Source organism: Hetaerina americana, unplaced genomic scaffold (assembly GCF_022747635.1).
Source record: "Hetaerina americana unplaced genomic scaffold, ioHetAmer1.1.p SCAF_6, whole genome shotgun sequence".
In the NCBI taxonomy this organism is placed as follows: domain Eukaryota; kingdom Metazoa; phylum Arthropoda; class Insecta; order Odonata; family Calopterygidae; genus Hetaerina; species Hetaerina americana.
This window is the reverse complement of record NW_027287205.1, coordinates 19,756,224-19,772,107: the sequence shown is the minus strand read 5'-3', so window position 1 is coordinate 19,772,107 and position 15,884 is coordinate 19,756,224. Positions and strand designations below refer to the sequence as shown.

Genomic DNA, 15,884 nt, shown 5'->3' with positions numbered 1-15,884 from the left:
TCATTTCAACAGCAGGCAAATCTGAAGATCATCTTTCATTCATGTAGTTCAGACTTAACATTCAGATCTAGGTTAATGTTAGGCTGATACATTTTGAGGTGTCATCAGTATATTGCACTCAATGCAAGAAAAAGAGAAATTATCATTGATCAAAATAAAAATTTCAATGATTTAGAACTTGGGCGCACAAACATGTTCCCTCTAATGACTTAAATAAGAAAATTAAAAAAAAGGAATTTGACAAATTGGAGCTTAAATTATTAAACCTCATCTCAGAATAATTTGGTTAATGTTCTGTATCCTTTCCAACATCTATGCACTGCTCGTAGCACGTAAGGTGTTATAGGATGACATTTGAGAGAAATTTATACCAAAAGTATATTACTCTGCACTATTCTCTTCTTTAAGGCTCAATATCAGTTGCCCAACCTCAATAATGCTGTTGCTAAATAAGAGAATGAAACATTGGTGCCTAAGACAGAGACTTTCATATTCTTTTTGTTTCTCTGTTATATCCCGTATCCATAGGGTCGATGTTACCAACTCTCATCATTTTCTTATCCATCCTCTCCCTCTGATCCCCTTCCATCTAAACTCGGGTCTCCCTCTTACCTGCGACTTCGTAACAACCTTTCCAGCCCAGGTGTAAAATTATTATAGCCTTCTTTCCTATATCTAATCATCAATAGGTCTCCAAATGAGCATTCTCGTGATGAATTCATTCCTTATCCCATCTGTTCTTGTTACCCTGCACATTCAACTCGACATACTCAACCCCATCCATCTCCTGGGCTTGTACAATTGACCATGGTTTGTCAGTAGTAAGGCTGGTATTGTACAATAGGACAATACCAGCCTTACTTCTGACTAATGATATAACAAAAAATAATGTTCCTTCCACCCTACTGTTTATCTACCCGTCACATAGCATCCCCAATATTTTTCTCTACTAAGTCTACCCACACTTTATTCTATACTATTTTCTGTATCCAACCTTCTATTATCCTTTGTATAAATTAGGTCAACTTTTTAACCGGTGACAAGTCTTCTTCCTGGAGATCTAATATTTCCCCACACCTTTAAACATTGTATACTACATATCCCTGCATTTCAACCACTCAAATTGTATCTTCAAGGCACACTCATTCCATTTAAGAATCTTGTAAAAAATCTAGGACTCCTTTTGGATAGAAATTTGTCAAGGTCTTCACAAGTTTTTCATACTTGCAGGACTGTCAATCAATCCCTCCACCACTCCCTTAGGAAATATCAGTACGTTATGCCCATCATATTAAAAAAAGCAGATAGTTCCTTCTCTCATTATTCCTCACTTTGATTATGGTGACATAGTGTATCAAGACCTTTCAAATGAGCTGTCGGCAAAACTTCGAATGGCATTAAACTCATGCATACGCTTCATTTAAAATTTGAAAATTGCAGATCACATTACAGAATATTTTAACAAACTAAACCGGCTATTTCAGGAATCTTGCAGGAAATTCCACGTGCCGTCCTTACTCTATGCTAAATAATTAAACCCTCAGCATTTTGCCAATGACTTCAATAGCCTTGATAGAATACATAATCTAAATGCCAGAGGAAATCATCCCTCATCACAGAACAACTACATACAACTATGTAAATAAGCCCATATAATTATCTATTGTTCTATGGCGAATAAATCTATCCATCTAGTGATTTGCAGTCACAGCATGTTGTTAGTGGAATTAGCTATTATCTATTAAACCAATACACCATCTCTCCCATCAGTCAAGCGTGCACTTCATAAATCACTAATTTCACAGAAAACCAACCAGAAAAATCCAGCTGTTAACAGACTTCGAGATTTTCTTTCGCAGGGGCATCATACCTTGCATAGACATTTGTAAATGTAACCAGGAATATTTTTTTACAAGCATTGATATATATATATATATATATATATATATATATAGCATGTATTGTATGTTGTTTATATAGTGTTACAGTTATTAATTAAACTAGGCAACTAATGTATTGTGTGGCTATATGTTAGTCCAAAGATATTGTATGTATTAATAATGTTGCTATCTATGAATAATTTGTGAAATTCATCTGTAAGTTTAATCTTGTAAATGTGTGATGAGGGGCTACATGGTAGAAGAGACTCCATAGTCTAAATCTCGCCCCAAAATAAAGACGACTATCTATCTATTTATTCACTCTTATTTTGTCTTTTACAACACTTCCCTCTTTTCCTGCAACTCCTTCCCCTTCCCATATTTCTCTCACCTCTTTGGGAGAATGAGTCATCTCCAAAAGCATACTACATATTTGATTCATAGCAAATAATAATTCACTATTCCATTGTAAATAAAATATATTTCCTCCTAGGTTTCGACTATACTTCATCATCTTAAGGTACATAATGTTTATAGGCCCAAGCTTAGATAGTTTCCTCCGAGAGATCAAGGAGGGCATTTGGGTTGGGGTATTTGGGGAGGAGCAGAGTAAATAACAAGGGAGGGAATAAGTTCAGGTTTGACAAAAATTGCAAAATAATACAGAATGACAGTCCGTGCCCAGTTGTGTATGGTGATCAAGGAACTGGGGCAGGGTTAAGGGGGCTGATGACTATTTCACCCACTGGTGTGGATTGCTAGCATGGGCCCCTTAATTTCTTTGTTTAAAGAGTAGGCTAATGACAAGTTTCTCTATGCCCTGAAAATACTATCTCTGCCAAATTACTTCTGTATTCTTATACCACAAATTACCTCTGCTTAGTTGGTCGCCTCCCATAATAACTATGTACAAGAACCTCTGTTATATTAGAGGCATTCATGTAAATAAAATAAGAATTCATGAATAAAAGGATATTCAGTTGAGCAAAAATATTTATAAGTATTTAAATCAGTACACACCACAAAAAATAAACTCTGGAAAGAATTCACAAATGCTGTAAATTATTTAAAAAATATATCACCCCCCACTTCTTAGAAGGCAGATTACATATAATTAAGTGCACAATTATCACAATGTCATAAATAAGTCACCACCTCCTGATAATGTCTCTTAAAATTGATTAGTAAGCTTGAAATAACCTCAGGAGAGAAAGGAGGAAAAATGTAGAGTACAACCACGAAGTAGAGATGAGGACAATGAGAAAAATTCCTACTTGGTAATAAGCCACAACAGATGATGGCAACATTAGCAGCCCAGCAATCACTGTTGTAATCGCTGCCAAGGTGGCTGGCACTCCGACAAATGGCTCCATGATGGTTTCAACATCACCTTTGCTATGATCAACTTCATAACCTGCGACCTTGTTTTTTGCAACGACATCAACTGGCTCACAGCTGCTACAGGTATTATTTTCACGAAAATGTTCACATAGACGAAGTTGGCATCTTGTTGATTTACACATCATTAAACATATGTTGTCTTTTCTTGAATCACGTTGGTGACAAATTGCATAATGGAGGGCAAAGTCTGCAGATAAGCCAACGGCAAGAGAAAGGGTGAGGGACTCTACTGGACCTAAGCTCCAGCCCAGTAGTGATAGACTTGCTAAGGCGACTGAAGTGGCTGAGGCAATTGACAATGAAGTCAATAATGACTTGAGAATGTTGCATGTGAATATCAACAGGGTGACAGTGCTTACACCAAGTGATATGCAAACACCACTCAGTACTCCAGTAGACAGTGTTAACTAGAAAAAATTAATTAGATTTAAAAATGTTTTATGTGCAAAGAGAAATTAGGTTCTTATGTCAGACATTAAATTTTCTATTCACATGTTATTGTGCCATTTCAAATTTAGTTTAATTGCACACCTAATAAGATAATAATAATGTAGGCAGGCAGTATGAATTCCGAATTTTCTTAAGCTATTAATTTAGTGTACTGAATTTTGAAAGATCTTTTTGAAGATAAAAGGTCTATGCAAAGTCAATTTTTTTATCTCAATCCTTTGATTGCTAGTTTTGGTGTCAAAACAGAATACTGAAGCAAATTATTAGTATAGTTGAGCATTGTTTAAGAAAATAAATTTTACACATTTTAGGGCTTTACAAAATATTTTCAAGTTTAAAGTAGAATTTAGTAGAAAAATTACAGTCATATTTGAGAACCAAAGCCAATACTCACCTGCAGGTCATAGAAATGCAAGTTGCTAACAAACCAACCACACTTCAGCCCATGTGGTGCAGAGTTCAGCTGTTCATTCATCCAAGTTTCTACAGTGTTGTAGAACTGATTCATGGCAGTGAAGGAAGTTGTAAATGGAATCCCACTCTCGTATTCGACAACAGCAGCAACCATCTAAAAGGCATACAGAGTGTTTTAACCAATTAAACATACATTAGGGTTAACAAGAGAAATTTATTTTCATCAACAAATAACTGGGCCTAATGGTTTTTATTATCCCCAAGTGCAAATTAAGATTATGGTGTATTTTGTTTGCTTCTGAGTCACATAATGACAACAGAAGCATAAGAACATTAACTACTTCAACATTGTGACGGTAATATCCTTTGAAATGCTTTAAATTACAATTGGCATGATCTGAATGAATTGCAAGGCTGCTTCCTGCTCTGAGAAATAAAATCTGATCAAATGGAGATTTCAAAAAGCACAAAGTGGTTTCAGCACTATCCTAATGACTAAATATTACAAATGGTAAAGATCGTACCTTATGAGGCTTAGTTTTTAAAAACCGTGGTCCAGCAGATTCTCCTCTGTGAAGGTCCAACAAATGTGGTGTTTTGTGGAGCTGAGCTAATGCTCGTAACAGACACTTCTTGAATACCTTACGAGCAAATGGAAATTTTGATGTTTCACAACATGGTGTCCTGTAAATGATGGAAATCCCTCAGACAACACATAAATTACAAAATAATCCAATCAAGGGTGGTATGACAAGGCATTTTTTCATAGTACAAATGTATGAAATCAAAGTTGCTTAAAATTATTCATACTTTCATTACTGACACATTTACTCCATGAGAATGAATATTAAAAGAATTTGCTAGAAAGTAGCTAAATTATCATGAAAAATGATTTAGACTAAGCTGCTCAGACAATTTCTACATAATACCCTTAATGAGTCAAATATATTGATTTTCATATCTTTAGATATGTATTTAAGAAGCTAAGGTATTGGTTTATCTGATATCATGGATGCCATAAAATATTATTCAACTGATTTTTTACATTTCACATCATGTGAATAACAATTAATATTAGTTAGAGACAAAATATTATTTTAAGCAAAATAAAATTTCTAATATTTGACACTCGTACGGCTAAATATAAACAAAAATTCAAGTTATCAAATACCTACAGGCCTTTCTGATCACCACTTCACACAAGTAGACTAAATATAAACCACATAATTTATTAAAAAACTACCAAAATTAATACCTGTCTAGCATTTCAATAGGCTCAATGCAACGGCGTGACATCCACTTCTTAAATGTTTCCATGAAACAGTTGTTGAGAAGAGGCCCGGAATTGGATCCATAAAAAGGCTGTGACCGAACAGATTGACAAAATTTCAAAAACCATATTTGTGCTTCATATGATGCCATGTCAAACTCATCATCAAAATGCAAGTTAGTTGCTTGTAGGCCTCGTGGTACTCGGGATGTGGGATCCAGTGGGTTTCCAATGTCCTCAGGTAGCACCCCGAACACAAAACGGAGGGGCATACCAGGCTCTTCACTTTGGCCACTGGAGTTTTCCTCAAAATTGAAAAGGGGCCTGTCAAAGAAAGATTTGCAATTTAAGTTTTTGGAGTAGATACTAAAACTGCATCGATTTTTTCTGCTACTCTCACTGCATTTAATTTGGCTGAATAGACCGCTCCAGTTCTTGAGATACGGTAGATATCTCTCTCACTATCACTCACAGAAGAGAATCTTTTGGTTTGTGTCAATACTAAAACATTACTATCATCTATTTCCTTTCAGAAATTTCCAGAATAAAAAAAGCATCTCAGAATTGTCTAATTCAATATTATTGCTTCCTACTTAAAACACATTTTTCTTCATAAGAAGTTTTTCCATGCATAATGATTGCAGTGAATTGCATCACTTTTACAATGTCTACATAAAATAAAAAGTTTCTCATGGAAAAAGAATCCCTGCCAAATTAAGTCATATATATACTCTTCTGGTGGAGCGTGGAAGTAAAATGGAAACATTCCACAGACAGGGAAGAGCACAGATCTGAAGCAAGAAACCAAGATGTTTTGGTGCAAAAAAATGCCTTTCTGCTGAAGCTCCACAAGACCAGAGAAGAAAGAGATACATGGCACGACACAAGCGACAGGTATTCTTCAGAAGAAAGCACTAGGAAAGTTCTAGAGAAAAATTGCAAGCCTGAAAGTTATCAGATGAAAATGCAAACAAGACCTCATAAAAGATCTAGCATATTGGCCTGTGAACTAGCCGAAAAAAGTTATGTGTTTTGAGAATTGTGGAGTTTTTTTGTGAGGTGAATGCAATACCTTTATAATGATTCAAGTAACTTTCTACCATGCGAACACTTACTGGGATGCAACAGCTTGGGAAAAATTGGAAATTTAACAGTATATAATGCTATGAGTCACAGGAGCATGATATGACTTCAAATTTCAATTAGGACAATTTAGAGTTATGTGCACTAAAAAGCATGCAAATCCTAGATTTTTAGTCTGGGACTGCCCTTGCTTTTGAATTAAATACTTTTCCAAATTAATTAGGATGGAAACAGCAAGGTTTTACTGTAATTAAATAGACCAACAGTGCCTTTTTATTTCTGGGAAATTTTCCTCAAATTAAAAGACCTTGAAGCCTGAAAAACAGAGAATTCTAAATGTACCTAATAAATCTACGACAACTTTTAACATAACGACATGTGAATGGCCCTTTAGGTTTAGGAAATGGGTTTCTAATATGATTTATTAATAAAATACACAAAATCTATAAAAATATTGTTACTTACCTGAAAATGAGGTGATATCTCTCGAATAAATGAGATGAGTGAAGAAGTTGAAACTGCAGTTCATTAGGGGGATGCAGCCCAGGGTAATATGAAGCTATTACAACAGACAACAATGCGACTATTCCTAGGGTGATCACACACACCCACGCCCATTGCTTAGGTATATCAAATCTTTTATCACATTTCTTCATTATTCCCAATAACTTATCAGAAAATGCACGTGAATATACAAGTATTATGTTTTCTGGACACACAACACAAGGTCTGTTGCATCTTTCTACACAATTGTGCTTTCTTATCCTTTCGGCAATAATCACTGCAGCAGGGAACCATGTCAACATGAGGACAAAATTGGTAATAACTGCAGTACCTGCAAATATACTAGAAGGAAAAGAAAATTTGAATTTGTGAATCTTACATTCTTCATACAATTATGGCGTCATAGTTAACAGATAATTCACTTTAATGCGAGGTACATAAAAGTTATAAGGTCTTTCAATTTTTTTCTGACAAACACTCACAGCAGATAACTGAAACTATTGATACTTCTCAACAGTATCTAGATTCACACATTTTTCCCAACATCAATGCCATGATTCCATGGCCGCTGAAAATGGTTCTGTTGACAGGTCCCTTTTGGCCACTGGAAAAACCAGCTGGTCTATTCCTAAGACTTCTTGGGTTCACTGTCACATAACATTGACCTTTCTTTGAACTGTAAAACCTAACAATGTGTATTTTTCACCTCCATAACACCTTTATCACGTTTCATTTAAATAATGATGAATTTTGAAGGGTTTTAAACCAAGCAAGTGAATCAAACAGATCACCTTTCTGTTCTTACTACACTAACAGTAAAAAATGCAATTATAAGTATTGAAAATGCTCCTCATGCAAGCACCAGTGGTGCAAACCCAGTACACTGCATGGAGCATCCATCTATATATTTTATTTACAAAGAGTTCCGGCATATTTTAAACTCAACCACATCTTTCTATTATCTACCAATCCCAAATAAAAAATTGGGTGACCTTAGAACTTAAATGCACCTTGTAAGGTGAAAATATAAGATTCCTTTCTTTCATCTCTTTCATTTCAACTCTAATAAAGGTTAAACAGAAACAAACATTCATGGTTTGTAAATTTCATTGAAAAACCCATTATCTTTTATTATTCCATTTTAATTAAAATGAGAGGAAATCACGAGAGCAGAAATTTTGTGAGCATTTATAAAAATTGTAACATTAAAATATAATTTGCAAAGTTGAGAGAGAACTGCAAAATCCCATATGACCAGAAATAACAATGAGAAAGAAGAAAAGGTCCCCTCGCAGGCCTAAAACCTTGACCTGCTGTTCCTTTAAGAGAAATGCCATTCTTAAATCATCATTAATGAAAAACTGTAGTGTACAATAAGAGTCGGAAACTGACTTATGTGCAATTCTTAACCCAATGTAATTGTGAAGAACAGTCAATCAGCATTGGATATAATGTAGAATGAGAGAAAAAGATAGTTTCAGAATTTTACAATGGCTCATAAAAAATAAGAAATAGGAATGCACAAACTGTAAAGGCAAAGGCCAAGTAATGCTAAAATTTTATATGGAATGAGGAAAAAATGACAATAACAAGCACAGAAAATAAGTCAGCACATCAATTTGCACTTTGCTTTTTTTTACATTAATTTCCCATGATGACAATTATAAATATAAAAAAAATAATAATTTGCAATATGAATATGGGGAAGGAAATATACTAAACATTGAAATGATATATTTTGAGATTTTCTGTTATATTTTCTTGACATTAAGAATCAGAATATAGCATATAATTTTTGTGCTAACAATGATTAGATTCTAATTTTAAAAAGTGGTACATATCTTGTATCCAATGAACTGAGTACTAGATTGCATTTATATTAACTGGTTTATCAACACAGTGATGAAAAAAAAGGAGGTCATAAGTGACTGTTGGAGAAACTAGGTCATGTTCCCTTCCAGTAATATTATTTACAGTGGGATGTCCTGTATTTTCCAACTTGATTCCATGTTATCTGCATGTAAATTTAGAAACATATGCACGTGTATAGGTAGGTAGGTATAGCACATAGGTAGTGGATTTGTATGAGTCAATTATCTCTTGGTATCATTGCACAAAAATCAGAAACTTTCAAAAGCTGAAGAATTATTTGGCCATAAAAAGGATTTTAATGGGGACTTCCTGCTATAAAAAAGCATCTAAAATTATCTTCTCTCATATATTCAGTTTAAAACTTCTCATATAAAACAGACATATTTTCCTACCCTCACATAACATAAACTCTTTTATATTAAGAAAGGTAGCTACTAGTTTCATCATAATTGATACTGATATTAGAGGCCACGTGAGAACAGATACCTCATTATTGGATAAAAAAATAATGGTATTTGAGCCACCTCTATTGATTGGGCAAATAAAAACTGAGAAGTATTGATTACTTTTCTGAGGTATATACAGGCTCACAGTGTCAGCTAATTCAATTTATTAATTTCGTTTTGTGTTTGCACATTAGAAGATGGAATTTGTACCCTGGAAGATAATATGATAGACATTAAGCACTGAAAATGAATACAATTGAAATAAAATACAATGGCTGAGTTTGATAAAGTCTCATTAAACTGAAGGAAAACTTTGACCTCCAGCTAAAGCCAAAAATCAGTACATATTATAAAAAATGCTGGTCAAGTGCAACACCAATAATTAAAGTGCTACTTAACTAAAGTAAAAAATAACTGTGATTAGCATGCTCATGTTTATTAATGGGTAGTCTTAATTGTTCATAAAATTGTACCTGTAGATAAATTCTGAATGGCGTAAATGTCTTCAATATCAAATGATTAGATTTAATGGGACATTATAAAACTGGGCCTAAATCATTGATTTCATGTTAAATTTACCTGAAGCAACGGATGGCTGTAACCTTACTTAGATATGAGAAGTAAAATGCTGCGGCAGTAGTTAATGATGTCACAAACATAGACTGGAAGGCACGTTTTAAAGTCTCACACACTAGCCATTCGATTGATTCACTGCCGCTTAACTGACTTCCAGAAACACCATCAGCATCCACGCAAGTGTCTTTGTAAATACGGCTTTTGATTTTCTGACCATCTTCATCAGAATTGTCAAGAATGCTTTCCATTACACATTCATCTCCATGATCAACGGAATACTGTGATGAGGAAAAATCTTTAAGATTCTCAGGGTTGCACCTCTCAGGTCTGACAGACTTAATTTGTGTGGAGTGATTACCCTGAGATGATTGGACAGTATCCCCTTCTTCAGAATCCTTTGATTGATTGGCACTTGAGCTGATACATTGGGGATAATTTTGAAGCTCCACGTTTGATGAGTTCAAGGCTCCATTTAATCTCTGTACTTTCATTAGAGATGATCTCCACTTGAGAAATTTCCACATTTTGCAGAATATGAAGGCATCATCCACACCAATTCCTGGAGAAAGTTTATTGACTTATAAGAACGGTGCAAAATGTGAAGTACAATTATAAAAAAGAAAGAATACATATATGTAGATATTTTTCATGAATTAGTTTGCAAACATTACACAAAGATTGCCAAGCCTTTGGAATGATCGGAGAAGCAATGAACAATGAACAAAATGACACTCTTCATTAGATTAGCATATGCAGGTCCTTCAATGAGTCCATAGAAAATCCAAGAGATGCCAATTGTAGTATTGGAAAAGGTTTGCTTTTAGTTAGCCTCAACTCCAACTAGACTAATGTTAAAGTTTCAGCCATATCCATTTCATGATTTTATTTTCATTGTCGATTAAAGTAACACTTTTTTTACTCAAAAAATGGAAAAAATAGAGTTTCGTGCAGTTACTAACGCTTCTATTTAAAAGGCTTGGCAATGAAAGAGATCTAAGCTGAGTAGGATGAATTCATGGCAAATTTGCTCCTGTGTTTGTGACTGTTTACAATTGGATAAATGAGTTTAAACATAGCCACACATCCGAATATGATGAGCATCGTTTGGGAAGTCCAGTGGAAATAACTTTCTCCAAAATTATTGACAACATCCACAACATGATTTTGAGGGATTGACGAGTCAAAGTTCATGAAATGGTTGAGGCCACAGGCATATTACAACATACTGTGTTCAATTCAAGTTTGCATGAATAATTAGGCGTAAAATTTTTTTAGCAAGATGAGTGCATTGTTTGTTCTCAGTGGATAATTAATTCAATTATGTAGTCGACTTGCTAGGTTGGTTTGGCACCTTTCTGTCACAATCCTAACAAGTTTCTGCATTAATAGATAACTTTGAATGAAACATGTACACACTATTACACTCCAGAGACAAAGATATAGTGGACAATAGGTTTAATGGGTTGACAATGGAATAAAGGTGATCCAGCTCTGAAGAAAGTGAATACAGTGAAATTGGCTAACAAGATAATGCCCATGGTATTTTGGGCTGCATGTGGAATCATCTACATTGATTACTTGCAAAAATGGTAATGAATAAATAAATGGAGATTGTTATGAGTCATTATTTCTCCGATTGAGCGAATAAATCGAGAAAAATCCTCATTTGGCAAAGAAAAAGATTCTCTTTCATCAAGACCATAACTGTGTGCACATCTGTGCAATTGTTGGATGGCAAAAATTATGGAATTAAAGTTTCCATTATTACTACACCCACTGCATTTATCAGATTTGGTCCTCAGTGACATTTATATTTCTGAACGTGAAAAAATGCCTGGGCAGAGAACAATTCACGTTAAACAAGGTCATTGCCAACACAGATGCCTATTTTGAGGACCTTCTAAAATCTTAATTTTTGGATGGCTTAAAAAAAGTTGCTTTGAGTGAGTATGGAGTCTGTCGGATGATGTTAAACTGTAGACCTTGGTGCCTTTCAACAAGTGTAAGTTAATGCCGACAACGAATCTCTCCACCTTTCCTTTCCCATCCATCCCTAATGTCGCAAATGACCTTAGCTGTCAGTCGCCTCCCATAAAAACTACATAACAAAGTTGGAGAAACGCTAGGAAAAGTCTACTGAGCTAAAAGGAGACTATGCCAAAAAATAAAAATTACACAAAATAATTTGTAAAATATTTTTTCCTAAGGGTTTATCGAACGACTCACAGAAATAAATCCCCGACAAAATGGTCTCTGAATCACAATAGGCTATGTAGAGTGCCTTTCATCTTGGGCTGCTGACCAAGTCCACCAGCCTAATTAAGAACACTCTTGAGAGTTTATTGATATACATAAATGAAGAGTGACTGAGGTGAAGTAAATCTGACCTTCCAACTGATACCACACTAGCAGTGGGAGAGGCTTTCTACATTCATCAATGAATTAGAAATTGCCCGAGATATCTATCGGAGATATGCCACCACATGAATTTTGATGAATATTACAAATGCTATCCCACTTATATTCCTCCTGCAAGTCACAATTTTCAATATATTTATGAGAAATAGCTACCTATGTCTTTACAGGGTTACATTTGTTACCTACGCCTGTATTTTCTTTTGATCATTCAATAAGTTCATTTTCCCTGAATTTGTGACCTCATTAATTTAGGTATCCTATACCAGACCTCAACGATGGGCATGCATACCTACAGGGTGTGGCAACATAACTTCCTTTTTTCAAATGCAAAACACTTGCAAAAATGGAAGTTATGTTGCTGCACCCTGTATAAGGATACACAAACAGTTAGACTGAAAGCCATATGGAGAACAAAGACTCCAAATGATTGACTCTTGTGCATCTAAGATTTTGTTTCTCACATGCTTAACTTATCCTAATACTTGTTGCAACTATAGTTGCCAAATCTGTATTTCTTGGGTTTACATGTATTTCAGCTGCATTGTTTCAAACCTCCAGTATTTAAGAAAATGTTTCCTTTGAGCTTTTTTTCATGTTATTCAATTTAGATAAACTTTCACCTCACAGATGTAGAACTCAGCATTTATTTTATGGACAATAAAAAATATCTAGCCTACTACTGATTTAAATCAAACAGCAAATTCAATAATGAACATCCAGAAAGAATTAATGAAATACTTCAACATGACACCCTGCAAACCACCACCAGGGTGTGCAGAGTACAAATATAACAATCCAAGGAAAGAGTTATCACAGATCATTATTAAATTTCACCACATGCAAATCAAAATGTTAAAAAATTTAGGCATAGTTAGGTTTTTTTGGTCAATCACAATACAGTACCTATTGGTAAAAAAGTTGAAAGGCAAGAGAAACAAATGAAAATTTAGTCACTCAATTGGTAACTATTTTTGGATTAGAGGATGACATCTAATCCCTTTCTTACATCAGCCATAATAATTTTTTTTTCATATACAGGTTGAGATTACATATACCTCTAGATTACAAAAAGTAAATGATATTCAAGTTAAAATTTTGTCTCAAATCTGCTGTAACAAATAAATTACCGTAAAGATTGTAAATAATATAAATTACACTGATTTCATGCTAAAATTTACAATAAACACACACCTAGAGAGATTACTGCAGCCACCAAGTTGAGGAATGGGAAGAATGAGAGACGAAAAATATATTTATAGGCACAATATGACAGTCCAAGGGAGAGTGGAATTGATAAAATTGAAGCCACTGCAATGAATAAAGACCCGCTGTACATCCAAACGCATGAGCCAATAGCCACGGCCACACCAATCAACATCCATGAATCTTGAATGAGGTGATGATCAAACAAACTATCCCTGAGACCTGTGAAGAAACAACTATTAGAGCAATACGATTGAGATAATTATAGCAATATAGGTTACTGATATGAACTTCATCAATGAATATATGTTACATTCATGAGATAATATTCCATCCATATTACCCAATTCCATTGCTTCCACTTGAATTCCATGATAAGACAATGGAATAGTAGCTTTCACTGCAGAATAGTATGCCATTGAGGCAGTACTGGAGGCCAAAGGTAAAAACACCACTGCATACTTAAGAAATGGAATATTGTCCGGTGATTCCTGATATAAGAGTTCAATCCATTGATAATCAATACAAGCGATCAAATATGACTTTTTTTACATTTTAAAAAGTGCAAGATCATAGTGTAACCAGCAATAGAGCGCTTACAGTATAACCCTAAGGGGTGTTAGGACTGAAATATGTCTGATAACATATGGCAATACATTCAAGAACACTCATTTAGCAGCCAACTGTTCACCGACCTATTCAAACAAATGACCCAATTCACATTTTGTAGAGTTGGATCTGGTGACATTGTGCTTCTTCCTTATCTCCGACTCCCCCATTCCCACCACACATCAAAAGAAAAGTCATTCTCAAGGCTAGCTGACCTGCCAGAATTGCAATAATTGTTGTGACAGCAGCATTGAAGAAGCCTCCACTGCCATTCTTTTCTTAGAGACTGCTGTTTGAATTATCTTATCTCTTGAATTATATGTCCTCTCATGGCATCTAGCTAATGTTAGTACTCATTATGGTAGGGTCCAATGTGAGACATTACTATAATATGTAAACTGATGTAATTAGAGTTTGTACATTAAACAAGACCAAAAAAGTAAGGCAACCAATGCAATGCATGAGTAATTGAATCCTGGCATACCAGGGAGGAAAATATTAGGGCCACTCAGACATAGAACAGACATAAACATAGGCGATAAACATGAACTTCTTGTTATCAGAGTTTGTGCAGAAATTTTCACTATAAATTCCAAAACCGAGGTTTATGCACCATTATTATAAATGTTTAGTAATGTATTAAAATTTCTCATCTCCTTTTTTGGCAAAGGGTCTTCTCATTATTCCCACTAATTCTACTCTGATGCAGCATTGAATTTGAATATATTCGAATCAGATATATTACCATTAACGCATAGAACTTCCCAAACATCATTAATGGCATAATTTACTCATTTTTCAGTGAAAAAGGATTGTGTCTGACTGCATCCAAATTAGCCAATATTGGTAGTCATTGGGGAAACATCTGATACTGCATGTATGTGGTCAAATACATTTCCCTCTGTATATTATATTTTTCCCTTTCTGAGACTACTCTCCACCCATGTCCCTCCTCTATCCACCTTCCCTACCCCTACTTTTATTCCTCTCCTCATAGCTAAGTTGTAAGCCGTACTGCCAGAAATAAGTCAGAGGTAAACATCACTCAAGCTTTCTCCCTACTTGGTAGGCTCCTCACAGTACCCCTATCTTCGAAGCCGTCATAAGCCAAAGTAACATGGTCATATTGCATAAATGTGATAGAGCACCATTAAATGGAACAGCAATGGATCTACAAAATATCAAGAATGGTGGCATACCATGGATCAATGAATCCAAAACTCTTTTAAGAGTATATCCCTTGAATAACACAGCACAAGCACTTTATGACTGGTTACTCCATGATTATTTTATTCATAATCAGAGCAGTTAAGAAATGTTTGCCAAAATAATAGAGAATAAGTGATTGTTGATTATTGGAAACAAAATTGAGGTGAATAAAATGAAATAAAAAACATTATTTTAGGTTTCATATGCTATATTTTCACACATTAATAAAATCAAGTTGTTTTAAACTGTTGACTTAAGTAGGATGATTTTGTTACTCCACAAAGTAAGCATTATTTTTGAAGAGGAAAGTTCTTTTTCTTTTATCACAAGGAGTTTCACTAAGTGATACTTTACCCTTCTGTTGTCTCAGGCATAACTTTATCAAATTTACACAATATATTTAAAATGAAAGAAGTAACTTAGTAATTCCACACGAACTTTATTACACTTTGGCCTAGGTTTTGACCTTGGATGCCATCATCAGGTAATTTCTACAGAAGACATCTTATTACCTGATCATGACGTCCAATTTCATAACCTAGGCAGAAT

At 34.7% G+C, this 15,884-nt stretch overlaps 2 protein-coding genes across 2 annotated transcripts in view; one reads left to right on the top strand and one right to left on the bottom strand.

Annotated features, from left to right (window-relative positions):
* The window catches only part of RpL28 (ribosomal protein L28), a 139,787-nt gene that overhangs the window by 103,264 nt on the left and 20,639 nt on the right, over nt 1-15,884 (top strand). The gene's annotated exons all lie outside the window — the stretch shown is intronic.
* Nucleotides 2,909-15,884, bottom strand: part of disp (RND transporter family member dispatched) — a 29,382-nt gene continuing 16,406 nt past the window's right edge. The window contains exons 7-14 of the mRNA XM_071593607.1: nt 13,861-14,008; nt 13,506-13,739; nt 9,900-10,455; nt 6,964-7,344; nt 5,401-5,739; nt 4,670-4,829; nt 4,126-4,299; nt 2,909-3,688 (exon numbers count right to left, since the gene is read on the bottom strand). Of these exons, the coding sequence (XP_071449708.1) occupies nt 3,062-3,688; nt 4,126-4,299; nt 4,670-4,829; nt 5,401-5,739; nt 6,964-7,344; nt 9,900-10,455; nt 13,506-13,739; nt 13,861-14,008 (2,619 nt within the window). The 3' untranslated portion in view covers nt 2,909-3,061. The remainder of the gene's footprint in view (nt 3,689-4,125; nt 4,300-4,669; nt 4,830-5,400; nt 5,740-6,963; nt 7,345-9,899; nt 10,456-13,505; nt 13,740-13,860; nt 14,009-15,884) is intronic.